The sequence below is a fragment of the Eucalyptus grandis genome, chromosome 8 (genome assembly GCF_016545825.1).
Source record: "Eucalyptus grandis isolate ANBG69807.140 chromosome 8, ASM1654582v1, whole genome shotgun sequence".
NCBI lineage: Eukaryota > Viridiplantae > Streptophyta > Magnoliopsida > Myrtales > Myrtaceae > Eucalyptus > Eucalyptus grandis.
Window position 1 is genome coordinate 40,438,846 of NC_052619.1, and position 15,106 is coordinate 40,453,951.

At 36.0% G+C, this 15,106-nt stretch overlaps 1 protein-coding gene across 1 annotated transcript; it reads right to left on the reverse strand.

The window, feature by feature from the left end:
* Positions 1-321: 321 nt before the first annotated feature.
* LOC104414423 (nuclear transport factor 2) lies at positions 322-8,445 on the reverse strand. The gene is given in 11 exon segments (XM_010025536.3): positions 322-861; positions 952-1,030; positions 1,989-2,054; positions 2,138-2,259; positions 2,456-2,645; positions 2,754-2,819; positions 2,822-3,015; positions 3,424-3,730; positions 7,758-7,892; positions 8,057-8,170; positions 8,318-8,445. Coding segments are annotated over 10 exon segments (1,335 nt in total). The 5' UTR covers positions 8,096-8,170; positions 8,318-8,445; the 3' UTR covers positions 322-724.
* Between the last annotated feature and the right edge of the window lie 6,661 nt (positions 8,446-15,106).

Consider the following 15,106-nt stretch of genomic DNA (forward strand, 5'->3'; position numbering starts at 1 on the left):
GATCAGCATCAAGTTTTATTCTATAAAAAGCACAAAAAAAGATTCATCAGGATCAGAGCAAACATGGAATAATTATAACCAAATTCGTGACAGAAACAAGGATTTAATCATACACACTCAAATCAAGTAGATTTCAACAGTATAATCGATATCAGATGCAACTCTTTCTTGCTGTTGTCCCGGACGAATCAATCACTACGCGGGGAAAAAGAAAACATACCAGCTGCGGCCTTTTCAACTGCAGACAAATTCTCGACGCAATACCTATATCTTTAGGACACATTCAATAATGTCACATTTGATAGGAATCGAATCACTCAATGAGAATAGAATTTCAAGGCGAATACTATACCTCTTATTGATGATGCCAATGAGTTCAGAACTTGGACTCATACAGAAAATTTCATGTGAAAACCAGGTAATTGTCAACAAATTTCACTCCGAAATGTCGGAGTTTAAACTCAATTGCGGACTCATACCCTATAAATTAGCAAAAGCCGTGTCTGGTACCATTCTTCACGAATATGTCCTCCCAAAAACAGTAAAATTGGCTCCTGTCAGTATCAATTTATGGTAAAAATTGATGGGATTGAATGTGATGAGTTCAAAAAGTTTGGCCTCAAAATTTTGTGCTCCTTTTGCTAAGCTTCTCTACTCTTGTAGGCTTTGCCCGTTCCTCGAATTTTGTTGCCCCAACACACCTCTGTCTTGTCGAGAACTTGGCTTATAGAAACCGTTCCCTCTTGGCTTGTTGTATTCTCTGTCCACTCCATTCTGCCCACTTCCCCCTGCTAAAATTTCTCCCGCCAAATCGCCCCCTCGAAACCTCTGTTTGGTAGCTACCTCTCCCTCTGCCTCGTCCTGCTCAAGAAGTGTTGATCACTAAAAACTGAAGAATAAAGAGGAAATTCATAAATAATAGCGACGCTGAGATTTATATGCAAAGCGTACTTGGTCGGGATGGAATGTTGCTGTTCGGTCTCCGTTCTTCAATGTACACTTGTCGCCCAGCAATCTGTGCACTACCGGCCTACATAAAAGATAGGTCAAATGGTCTTAAGTCATATATCCACAATTATATTGGGTCATCTACAAGAAAATTGCAATCCGCTAATAGCATAGAAAACAGAAAATTACCCATAAAACATCTAAAACTTACAATTTTCATGAGCACCTTGAAGAAAAGAAAATATCAAAAGTCACATGCCCACCCAAAAAGTGACTTGATCCAACTGAGTTTCAACCAAAAAGTCAACGAATAAAAATCCCAGTTAACCTCAAGCCCAAGCCAAGCCAACCCAAACTCAACACAACCTGGCTCTCATAAAAACCATCCTCTACACAAAACCAATTAAAGACAACATCTAGACTTCACTCAATTTGGTTCACCTTGTGTAATAAAGTCTTGATAAATACATTTTGTAATGTAATAAATATATCAAAAGGATACACCATTTTAAGACCATATCAGCTCAGAATTCTCAGTGTTGTTTTTTTCTCCAATCATAAATAGATTTAAAGTTGATGATACATAGCATTACTTTTCACCCATAAATTTTCAAGTTCTTTAGATCTTTGACTGTACCAATGAAGTTAACCATACAAGCATTCAGTTAAAACAAAAGTGCATTTCATCCCGTAAAAATAGTGACAACAACACTGTCTCTTGTTTCTCAATGCAAGCCAAAAGCAATGAATAACGATTAGTGCACTATGCGTACTTTGAACCTGCTGCCTATAACTTCCTGTCAATGCATTCTCCACAGTTTAAACCACTTAGCTAAATTGTTCAGCATGCATCACAACAACAATAATTCCAATAGGTTAATTATCTATAGGTCGAACCACCAATTCAACGAGTCCCCAGTGGAGTGGTCAAACTGCATACCAATCAAGTGTTCTCACACAAGTCCAGGTTCAGAAACACCATAGTAGAAACAGATCTAATTTTAATATAATATGAAAAATGATCCAATGCAACTACATACCTTGACAGCATTGTGTACAGCATCCATGTCTTCAAATTCGACAAATGCATAGCAAACACCTAAATCCTGCATATTAACACATTTCAGCAAATAAGGAGAGCCAACAATCTGCTTTGAATCTTACAGTTTAGAAAGGACAAGAGCGAAACCTTGCGACCCCGAATGACTACACCGTCAGGCCTGATTTTACCAAACTGCTGAAACTCCTCCTCTATTTCAGATTCAGAAACAGTAGGCGGCAAATTTCTTACATAAACAGACTTGATTTCACCTAAAAGGAAGCAAAGAACAGAAAAGATTCTTTTATGAAATTTTAATGGAATTGTTTACACAAGTGGAACACTGATGGACTGGAATGCACTCAGAAAATACTGTATGCAGTTCAACAGAGATACTTAATGCTGAAGCTTACTTTACACTTCTTCACAAGACAATCAATGTTCGATAGGGTTTGCTGGAAAACTAACCTTCATCATCTACACCTGAAACCTCCTCTACTGTCTCTGCTCCAGACAGTTCATGCACATTAGTTGGTGCAAGTGGCTGCTGCCCCGTGGGCTCCGGAGTATGATCCCACTCTGACGCAGCTAAAGAATTCTTGTTCACTGAAGGAGGTGGAGCTACAGATGGTGCAGATTGTCCCTTGGCAACACGCAGCTATTAAGCAAACAAGCAGGAATAGTTACCATTAGATTTGTGAAATTATCAGGTGTACATCTATGTTGAAACAGCAAAAAAAAAAAAGTTTCTAGATGCAGCACGCACAATAGAGGCGTAAGTACGCTTTTTGTGGCTCCCCAACAGACTCATCAACAGAAGTTGGTGAGTTATCTTGAAAGCATTTACAGCATTCTGTATGGAACCATTTGACTCTGCCGGCTGATTGGTCTCCAATGTACTTTCCGACTCGGGGACTGGCTGAGACCTTTCTGGCACTCTATAATTATCGACTGGGCCATTTTCCTTGACATCAGATATAGGAGCAAACTCCCGTGGCTGGACTTCCCGCCCATCACATATGTAGGCACTGTAAATCCCATTGCTTACTCTCAGATTCTTACCAAAGAAAGTATAATTCAGAAGGAAATTTATTTCTGTGTATTAAATCTGACTACTCTTCTTTATCCTTTAGCAGGTATCAAGTGACTATCCTTTATTCCAGCACCACTATACAGTTGAATTCATGATGACCAAACAGTTACACGCTACCATTCAACATAATTTGCAAGATTTGAATTGACAACAATAGACCCAACACAGCGAAGTAACCCACTTATCTCTTTTTTTAGCCAAAATTAGCCTATTTGAATAAGAGCGCTATGAATCATGATCACTATTGCTTCCTTCTTTCTCCAAATGACCATGTTAGGCCACCATCACTAATTGCATTGACAACGTGATTACAGCTTAGACAGTCAAAGACAAATATTTTTACCTGGCTCCGGAGTTGGGTGAGAAGCACTGAGTTTGGTAGGATAATTGCTTTGAGCTAATAGAACCGCTGGATGGTGGTGAGTTTGGTCTTCTTCGACAAAATGGAAAATGTCATTCAGAATGAAATAGCCAGTCTCTTGTGGAGCCAGAAAGAATGTTTGGACAAACTTTCTGCTGCGAGTGAAGTTCTTTTGTTGCACAGAACCTGAAATCATCACAATAATACCGCCATTCCAAGATTCCAGTGCATGTATCGTCTTTATTTCAACTCCAGTGTAACTGACTGACATGACTAGCTTGTGGATTTGCTGCCACAAAGAAAGGAAAATTTAATACAGGCCCTCTCTGGACACATCAATCAGAAAAAAGTCACACACTATGGGCAATTAAAGACAGGACCACCATATTAATAAATGGAAACATCATACTACTCTACAGCAGGCAACCAAGCAGAACTGTGCATGTCAAATGGGGGGTCATATTAAAAGATATAATATGCTGGAATCATGAATCTCATATCTAAAAGGATTCGCATATACATCGCCACATAAATACCAAAGTAAGTTCCCTGGTGCGTATCTTCTCTTCATTGACAGAATGCATAAAGTTCAAGATTTATATATAGATCTGATAAGAAATAAAATAACAACATTCACTTTGTTTAGGAAAAACTGCACAGAGAACAATTTCCGTTGACATCATGTAAGATTCAAACATAGTCAAAGAAACATGATACAACTCTATGCCAATATATTGGGAACAAGATAGACCCTCTGCATAATAGCACCAAACCGTTGCTCACAGACCAAGCAGAGCATATGGTCCAGCTATTTATACTTTTCAACCTAGAGCCCCTCGCTTGCCACTTTCTGGGACCAGGGAATACATTTAGGGAAAAATAAAATTGGAAGCCATTTAAGAATACAGTTTGCATAACTGCAAAGAGCCCGAGTAATTCACCGATTTTTCAGCAATCAATAAGAACTCTTTTTTTGGCTTTGGGCTCTTATTTGTAAATGGGTTGGCAACCCCTTGGTGCCTCATACTGAAATTCTCTTTACTTATCCCCCCTTCTAACATAAATTCCAAAAGGTATAGATTATCAAATATCTCCCTTCTCAAACCATTAAAGCTAACCTTTTAGATAATTCACTGTGGAAGTTAATTAATCGATAAATTGCTAAAACAAGCTCTTACATCTATGTTTTCCACAACTCATTTCCAACACAATAGATTCATTTCAAAGTTAGACAGCAGAAGCACAAAAATAAAAATAAAAATCCTTGCAATGTAGAAATTGACCAACATTGTTCACACACAGATAGTTACATAGTACTTAATAAGAATGATAAGATACAGAGCAGACAAATTTGCTAAAGATTTATCTAATAGATAATATCTTATTTAAAAAACTTTAACATATATTTGCATTTTGTGCTATAGATACCTCCTCTTCACAGAATATAAAACCCTACAGATCACCGATAACGATACAAACCATAGTCATCCAGTTGAACTTTAAATTGTGAACTGCAACCTAACCTTGAAAGTGCCTGCAAGCAAGTGCCCAATACTACATATCTACAAATACACTTGAAAGACAAGTAAAATGAACTGCAATGCAAGTTGTCTTAATGAACTCTACTGATAACATAGTAAACTGAAAGGTAAATTGAAATATTGTCTGGTTTAATTGCATGCATCATTTTCCTACAACTGAGCCTCCCCGTCGTGTAGGGCTAGCAATTTGTGTTGGGGGTACAACGGTATTCATATTTGGTGTAGATAAGTGTCAACATAAATCATCATAAATTTGATACCGTGTGCCAAATATTTAAATCATGAGGAAAACACGTTAACTGGTTTCAGAATGTGGGGTCAAACATATCATATTGAGTCATATTTGGGATTTTCTACAGTTCGCATTTTTGCTTCATGTTGCGTAGTGCAAAAAAGTCATGTCAGATATTGCCATCCTTGTAGCCACAGAGACAGCGTGATCAGTCCTAAAGAAGTGGACTGAAACTTATTTTGAATGTCTTCCTATTTCATTTCTTATCAAGTTCTGAGACTATGTGTCGTCTGCTTGCAAAGCAGGCAGGTGCAAATCCCAAGTAGAGGTCAATCCAGAAGAACCCAGCCTTCTCCTCATCAAAAGAATAGCTTCCTGGAGCTGTATGAGCTCACTTCCCCTTTCCTCGGATTAGGATGCTCACTTCCCCTTTCCTCTGTTTAGATGCATAGATCGAGATGCAAGCCAACACACGCCACTACTTCGCCACTACTTCGAATGGAAAAGTTCGAAAGGGTGACCTAACCTTCAGAGCATCTTACTGTTGAGAAAGATGCCAAGTGGGTGACGTTTCTTCGTATGTATGAGGCTCAGGTATAAATCCAGATAGTAGGTTTAGATCTTATTACTACAAGGCAGATATATGCAGAAACTCACCGACACACCCAGAGGAGAGGTCTTTCAAATAAAAAAGGTTGAATTGGGCAACCTTAAAAGACAAATAGAAAAGAAACTTGATTTATCATGTATGGTGGACAAGAAAGTTATCATATCAGCTTGAGAAGTATATGTAGTAAATGATGAGAATCACTTGATTGTAACCTTACTGATGCTATGTAATAAATTTATCAAGTATATCTCCTAGTAGTAAGGTCCCTTAGAAAACCCTTCAGTTTGTTGCTAATGTTTTGCTTCCTAGGATCAATAAGAGTTCAGATGTCTCTTAGTATGACAAGATGTGATGAAAAGGCTCATGCTGGCTTCTTCATTTATATAACCCGTTCCACTCTAACCTTTGAACAAGAAATAACTCTACTGATTAAAAAAAAAAAAAAAAAAGGATATACATTCGATTGCAAGTGGTGACATGTAAATCTAATTCCTGCATCATAGGTTCTTTAGAATTAAAGGGAGTAAAGTGAACCTAATTGACGTAACAGAAGGAAGTTGCAACACTTGCACAGAATTGTCATCTTAAATATCTTCTTTTGCTCAGAAATGTGAGAGACCTGGATTGGTCAAAGAAGGGGAAAAAACCATTGGTACCATATGCAATAGCCAAAGTTCACCCGCAATTCAGTTCATATACATAAATCTCACATCTCTAGAATAAATCTAAGAGAAAATATCAAGAGGAGCATGATCCTGAGAATCAAATTTTGAGAGAAAGAGATCAAGCTGTGAAACAATAGAAACATTTGGCAGCCATCAAACTCATCCTCCAATTTTTGCATAGAAAATTCAGCAGAATGACCTAATAAAAGAATGTGTCTCGAGCAATCAAAGTACTTTTCACAAGCCTAACTCAGTCACCCAGACCAATTATATGGAAATCCAATTTTCACGAATAATGCAATGTTATCCAGACTCCGAAATTTTAGAATAAACATCCTACTGCATGTACTTCTAGAGAACAATTTTGCACCCCAAGCAGTTAATAACACAGGCAGTTTGTGAGCAATGCCAACCATCAGGTCAACTAAGTTAGGTAATTTCAAAGCAGAAACTTCCCACAAATAGACTCTTTCATAGTTTGCACACCTTTCCGAATGAGCTGATTTGTTCATCTCCATCATGAAAATAGTATAGCATATCTCGAGTATTGAGAAGCTACCTCATTACTGGCATGCCATTTAAAATCAGTACTTGAAGCTCAAGACTCCATAATTGATGATTCCAATATCTATTACTTTACTTGCTCATCTATATGAATAACTTTAACTAGCATCACAAGCTCAAGATTCACAAAGAAGACCAATATTCACAACATTAAATTAATGCTTCTGGTAAAACAACCTAGCTCATCATGATGGAAATGCTTCAAATCCACCGAAGGAAAAAGTAACACTCCTTCAAAATGATTTTTCAAAAGAGAACAAAATTTCTGCCAATACTGCTAAGACTAATGCTGTCAATTAACCAAAGTATTCTTGAGGTCCATATGTGTAGTCAGAGCAGTTTGCTGCCTTTACAACTGCAATATGACTACAAGGCACTCAGAATCACAACCTTTTCTATTCAATGAATTGTAATATGCTAAGGCAATTGAAAACTTGAATGCAAACCAAATCGAAATCTAGAAATCTCACGCAAATGAAACTGCGTAGAATAAGCAACATGGAGACCAGTACACTGCACACAACACATCATGCCTGGTCCATTGATTTGAGTGGTCCGCGCCACAAAATAGGAAAAAACACTAACCAGGACTGTAATACAAGAAACGCAGATTCAAGATTTGAACACGCTCAGAAAGTGGACTAGATAGAGTGCGAATCCGCAAAAAAAAATAATTAGAGTGCAGACAGAAGAAAACATTTTACCAGCATTGCAGTGGCTGACTCTCTCACATGGCCGTCGATGCGAAGCATGGTGCTGGCATCCGAATAGAATTGGTGAACAATCTCAGGCTGCTGCTGTAGCACCTGATAGTAGTGCCCCACGAAATAGGTACCCACCTGAACCCAACGACCCAAAAAGAAAGCACGTCATGTACTGTGCAAAATCGAATCCAGGGCCAAAAGACGAAAAATACCCAAAATCGAGAATGCTTCATATGGTCATGCACATACTCGTGCAATGCCCCATGTACAAGCAGAGTTGAATTGGAATGATAAAGAACCTGAGCAGCAGTGAGGGGAATGGGATAAGCAGTGGCCATTGCTCAAAACCCCTTAAACCCCAGAACAAGAACTCCAATCTCCCAAAACCCAGATCCAAAAACGACCCTCAAGATCTGCACAACCACCGAAAGATAAATTCCTCATAAACAATCCACAAACGATAAAAGGAGACGGATTTCAGCAACTTAGGGATCTGGGTTCCATCAGAGTGCCAAAAAGAATACAGCTTTAGAGAGAGAGAGAGAGAGAGAGAGAGAGACCTCTTGAGGGTGGTGGGATGGTGTTGATATGGAGATAGATAGATTGCGAGAGACCAACCTTCTCCACTGGTTCGTGGTGTCTAGCTCCCGTCTGCTGCGCCCGTGTTGCGTCTCTCGTCGCTTCCTGTTTCTCTTTGTTGGTGTTTTATGCCTTTTTTGCCCTTCTCTTTGCTTTTCGTCGTTACCCCACAAAAAAACCCAAAAATAGAAAATAAAATGAAAAGAAGAAGAAAAAAAAAACCCACGAGTTCCAAAAAGAAAGGGCACTCTTTTTCATTTATTTATTTATTTTTTGGGCCAGAAAGAAAATGTGTTTTTTTGGGAAGAGAAGAAAGAAAATGTGTTAAAAATGGAAAATAAGCTGGACAATTATCATTGGCGTTGAAACTGCGTTGAGACTTTTGGAATGGCGGGATTGATTTCCTTTCTTATGACTTTTCTCTCCTTTTCCTAACGTTTGAAACCCTAACTCTCCTTTGATTATTTTGGGAAGTACTAACTGACTTCCCATTCTGGCTTTTCCTTTCTTTATCCACTAGAATAGAAAAAGGTAAATTTGACACCAATAATCTCTAAATTTTGGCCATGTGCAGTGTCATCTTGAATTTTTAATTCATTTAATATTGTTCTGGAACTATTCTTAAATATTTGATGTGATCTATAAATTTTCAATTTATTCAATTTAGGACGAAGTCAAGCAAATAATTCAGTATTTTCACAATTTTCATAATTATACTACTATCCTAAATTGTGCTTGTTTTTATACAATAAAAAAGGACCAACATTTAGATTAATTTACAGATATCTATGGAGAATTAATATCATTTCTAAAAATCTTTAAAAAAAACAATTAGAGATAAAGTTGTAGGAATAGCTTTTTGATATAACTCTAAATAAGGTTCCATTTTTACTATAATAAAAATGATAAGATAAAATAATCAAATAAACTATGGTAATATTTAAGAAAACCCACAAGGTAAAAAAGATAATCCAAAGATGGCATACGTTTTTAGGTTTTTTTATTTTTTTTTTTGGTAGAAGGTAAGACATATATTGACTTTAAATCAATAAGCTATGCAGCTGTACGTACAACAAAGGAACTCGATACCAAAACTTACACTCAAGGTGATAAAGTAATCAAACCGAGTGGAAGGGTGTCAAGACAAGGAGGGAAGAGTAGAAAAGGAGAAGGAAAACAACTAGCAAACAGCCAAACAATGGCCACAACCAAACAGAGAGGGGGTATCTAGCAAACAGCACAGAACTACCCTAAGCAAAACAAGACAAAGCTAGGACAGGAATAACAAAAATCCAAGCCTTCATCTTCAAATAGTGCGCTAACAGTGACTAGGTAGCGATGACCCAGCACAGAGGAGGAGTAGTCGGTAACAGCTTCCGAAGAGACGAATCCATCCCCAACCGCATCTTTGTTGGCCGCGAGCAACTCCATCTTCTATGAGACCAAGCCTGTAGCACCTAATAGACCCTCCAAGGGAAAGAACGAGATGGCTAGCCCTCTATTGTAAACATAGAAAGCACTCCCAGTGAATAAGTAGCCACGACCCAGCTAGATGAGATAGAGAGACAGCATGATCATTCAAAAATAGAAGGATGCAATCCCCAGTTCAGTTGGAGTCTTCTGTTTCTGGGGGTGTCCGAAATCCCTTTGAAAGTTAAAGCCTTGTCCTTAAGTGCTTTATCGAGGTATAGCTTTAAATCCAGTATGAAGAACCTTTGATTGCAAAAGATAAAGTTGTTCCTCACTTTCCAAATAAGGTAGCATAAGGCGCCAAAAGCAAAGCAGGCTAGAGATTGGTGAAAACTTTTATTGGATAGGTGCTTCACAGCCAACTCTAGATTTTCCCCCAGGAATGATTTTGCCAAGCGGTGTAGCTTTAAAAGCATACATTTTTAGGTTAATATTATAAAAAATCCTAACTAATATACTTGTGACAAATTTATCAAAAACTATTTTTGTTATTACTAAAAATCCCAAACATGTACATTTATAGCAAATTTACCTTCTATAAAGTTTCATTAAATTGGATTAATAATAAATCAAGTACATCCATGACAAATAGAGGTAAAATCTCAAACCGATACACTTGCCAACCTGCTACGTATTATCCAATTCTATAATTTGACTTGTAAAATTAATGTAAACTAATAGTAGGTAAAATTGTTATAAGTGTACTAGTTTAGAGTTTTTTATGATAAAAAAATTAGTTTATGGTTAATTTGTTACGGGTATACTAATTTGGGGTTTTCCATGATATTAATCCTATGGCTATGTTTGGTCTTCCAGATTTGGATTGGGATATGATATGATAAAATGGGATTAAAAATCCTTCAAATATACAATTGATTACAAAAAATCATTTTCCATATTTGGTGAATCCATGATAGGATTCAAAATCTCTCAAAATCTCACTTGCTCGCATTGCCTTCCAAATCTAAGGTAGCATCTTGTCGACGTAATCTCACACGGCCGAGAATAGCACGATTTGAGCTCACTGTTTTTGCCGGAGGTCCTCCTCCTCCTCCTCCTTTGAAATCTTCCAATTGTCAACACAAGTTTCAGACATGAGTAGATAACAAGATTGGAAATCAAAACATTGCGGCAAAATCAGGTGACCACCGTTCAAGACCAACATATGAACGCCGAAAGTTTCGTGCATTTTAGTTTTTTTCCTCTTCTTCTTTAATAAAAACGACTTTTCGGTCGATCCATCGATTTTGATCATTCATCAGCGATAGCCAATTTGGTTCAATAGTCGTAGGAGGATAATTGGCCGAATGGCGATGATGATTGATGTTGGTCGAAGACGATGACAATTGCACGAAGGTCGGGAGTGATAGACTATTGTGGTTGTGGTCCTTGGACTCCATCACTCCAATGTTGGATAGATTTCTTCTTCTTCTTTTTTTTTGTTAATTTTTTTATCAAATTTAGGTCTATCCCACCTTCTAGCCCGAATTTCTTAGCCGGCATTTTATCCTGGTTTATCTCAATTTACTAAACTTAGAAGATGTCACGAAATACTGGATATGCTATTTTGTTATTCCATCTGGACTCATGTCCAGATTACCACCTAGGTTTTTCAATTGATTTAGGGAAATGTTTGAAATGAGAAAACACTCTAAAATATTAAAAGAAACTCCTCTTTATTCGTGGAAACCAAAGTTTAAGATCAAGTAACTCCATTTTATTCGGAAGTTGATTTTGTTATTTCGATTTGTTTTTTTTTTGTCTTTTTCTTTAAATATTACTGAAAGGAGAAAATAAACTGCACGTGTAAGCATGGAAAAGCGACACAATGTCCTTATGTTATTAATGACGTGCGATATTAGAACAATGTTTTCCCTCGTCTCAATAGAATATGCCAATCATCAGCGGTCGATAATGATTCCTACACTGCTCATCACTTATAATAGCATACTTCCCATTTTAATCTGGTATTTCAAACCACCATTAATATTTGGAATGATATTCATATTCTTTTTTCCTATTTTAAGATTTATTTCATGATTTATTATCTCCACTTTCTTTTTCATTCATTTCCCTGATTTAGCGTAAATTTTTATAGCATCAGACAAGACTCTCCAACCATCTAACTCACTTTAATTTTTGTCGTGCAAGTTGAACTGGCATTATCCTAGAATCTGGTAGTGTTTATTTAGGTAAAATTACTAACAAAAGGATACATAGAAAGCTACTTTGGAATATATGAAATTTACTTTGTCATGGTAAAAGTTACTAAGTACATTGAGAGTAACTTCGATGTATATGAAATTAGTTTTCATGATCAAATATCAATGTTACAAGCAAACAAGATGTTACCGCCTTCATTAACTGTTTTATGTTTTTCATGTTACAAGTTATTAAGCATGTTAAAAGTTGCTCAATTTAAAATAAAATTATTAATAACATATAGATATACTAGTGACAGAAAAGCTATTATCCTTCTATGTTTGTTGTTTTCTATATTAAAAGCTACCATGCATGTTATTTTCATATGTAAGAAAATTGCTAAGTATATATATATATATATATATATATATATATATATATATATATATATATATATATATAAATATATATATATATATATATATAAATAACAAGTCAATGAAAATTTATGGATCGCTTTTTCATTGTTCATTTGGTTCAAACACTCCATTTTACAGTATATCGACCAAATTACCCCTTACTTTTTCCTCCTTTAAATGTTGTACCCCACATAGTCAAATGTGGGGTCCTTTTTTGAATTTGTTTCTTCTTTTTCTTCCACTTTTCTCCTTCTTGTTCTTGCTTGTGTTTAAGCGTATTGCCAGCACCTCTTCCTCTTCCTCTTCTAACATGTCAATGCTCACCAATAATAGGGCAGTCTCACATAACTTCACAAGCTTCCTCTCTACCTCACCATCACCCCTCATCAATCCTTGACATGTTTGGCAGAACCACCCTTATGCCGGCACGAGCTTCTTCGATGTGTAGTTCTCAATGGCAATGCTTTGATTTTTGTGATGATTTCTAAGAATCAAAATAAAATGATCGAGGTGCTCAAGCCTAAGGGCAACACAAGCAAAGACCTATACGTGAAGAGGATAACTCTGATGTTTTTACAATTGGCCACCCATAAGGATAAAGAGTTTTGCATTCTTATCCAAGAATCATTGCTCGGAAGACGACATCGTTAGATTTACTAGTCCTTAATCAACAAAACCACCAAGATGAAAAAGGAAAATGGAAGAAAAAGAAGAAACAAAGAAAATGATCCCAAATAGACCTACTTTTGACTCTTTGCAGGTACAACATGGAAAAAAAAAGAGGGGTAATATAGTCAGTATAACTAATAAAGGGAGTGTCAAAGCCAAATGATAAGTGGAAAAAGTGCGATCCAAATTTATTAATCTTAATGAAAGTAATCTTGATTATTAAGAAAATTATTAATCACGTATCGATAATACTACATATATAAGTCACTAACCACAAAATTTTTGTTAATCTTCCAATCTAAGCATATTGAAAGTTATTTTCACGTCTATGAAATTTACTTGTCATATACGAATATTACTAGTAAGTCAAATGATACTAACCGCATTAAATATTGTACAATTCCATATCAAATTTTATTAAACATATTCAAAGTTATTTCTTTGCATATGAAAATTACTAATCACAAATTAGTATAAGGATTTAGGAGTCAATATAAGTTTTGCACCTGGTTAGTTATTTTGCATTGAAAGAGGTTACTTTCCATGCACCATGAGAAGATTTTTGACATTGGTTAGTAAGAAATTAGGTTCTCTTTTTTTGGTCATAAATTAGATTCTCTTTCGCCAGTTATTTATTGTCTATCTCACTTCGTTGCAAATACTAAATTGCCGGTCCAAATTTTTTTCAAAGCCATCCCAATATAATCAGTATCTACGATACATCGTGAGAAACTTTTCATATGGAAAAATATGTTTCAATATATTATAAGATTAAAATTTGCCACATTTGTAGATAATTTTCGTGATTATGGAAGTAAGTTTGTTTCTACATGCAATTAATAATTTTTTTAGACTTTTTAATAATATCTTAACTTGGAAGTAATTTAAGTCTGTCCAAAATATAGTAGTGACCTATGAACATCTTTTTCACTTTTATTTCTAATTTCCAAAATCACAAATGTAAGTTTTCTGTTATCATTGATTAGTAGTAATCACAAGTAGCTATTAATTTTTTTTCATTTTAGAGATAATTTGCAATTACTAGTAAAGTTCCCTAGTGTTTTAGCAGTTTCTGAACACTAGATTCAATTTTCATAGAATTAGTTTCAAATAACTTTGGACGTGAAGTTCCAAATTTGCTGAGAATCTCACTAGTACCCAATTGGATTATGTGTCCCCAATCCAGCGGTGCTCATTGCTTCCTTGGAATGAATGGTAGAGATTGGCCAGGGTTCGATCTCTGTGAAAGAGCTCACAGGATTATAGAATTTGCCAATTACTAAACTTTGATTTCCACCACTTAACTCTCATCTCTCTGTGACTGATCCACGTTAACCATTTTTTAAATTGATCTTCCAACTAGAATGTGTTTATGTGACTTACCACATATGATATTATGTTTCCGATGTGGTCGCCCCCTCTGCAATTCAAATAATAAAATAAAAATAAAAATAAATTAAAGTATCCCAAAAGTTCCCAAAAGTTCCCAAAAATGGAAAGAAAATCAGGTCCCCAAGCGTCTGTACTATTTAATGGCGAGAGCTCGTAAGCTCTTGTTGCACCAGCGTTGAAGAGTTGGCGAGCCCTGTATGATGAATTGAATCAGATCGTGTGAGTCCCGTTCACACAAACCGTTAAATGAGGTAAGACCCACCGATGGATCATTCGGGCCAGATAATGTGGACTTCACTTCCATGAACCAATTGTGGGTAATACTAAAGATATCAAAATGGGATGAAGAAACCATATTCAATACGATGGGTCGTATATGGGTTAGTTAAGTTTTAATAAATGAGTTGTTAATAGGTTTGGATTATATGTAACTTTAATTATAAATGAGTTGGATTATATGTAACTTTAATTATAAATGAGTTGTAAATGGGTTTGTCTTTAAACCCATAAAAAGACCATTTAACTTATAAAGGTTATTAGTTGAACCCATTAATGATATATCATCCTCTGAATAATTTTTATCATTTTTTTAAAATTTTTTTTTGACATTTTAAAATTATTTTTGTTTATTTTCTTTTTTCTTTTTACTTTTTTCCCCTACGACGTGCAGTGGCTGAC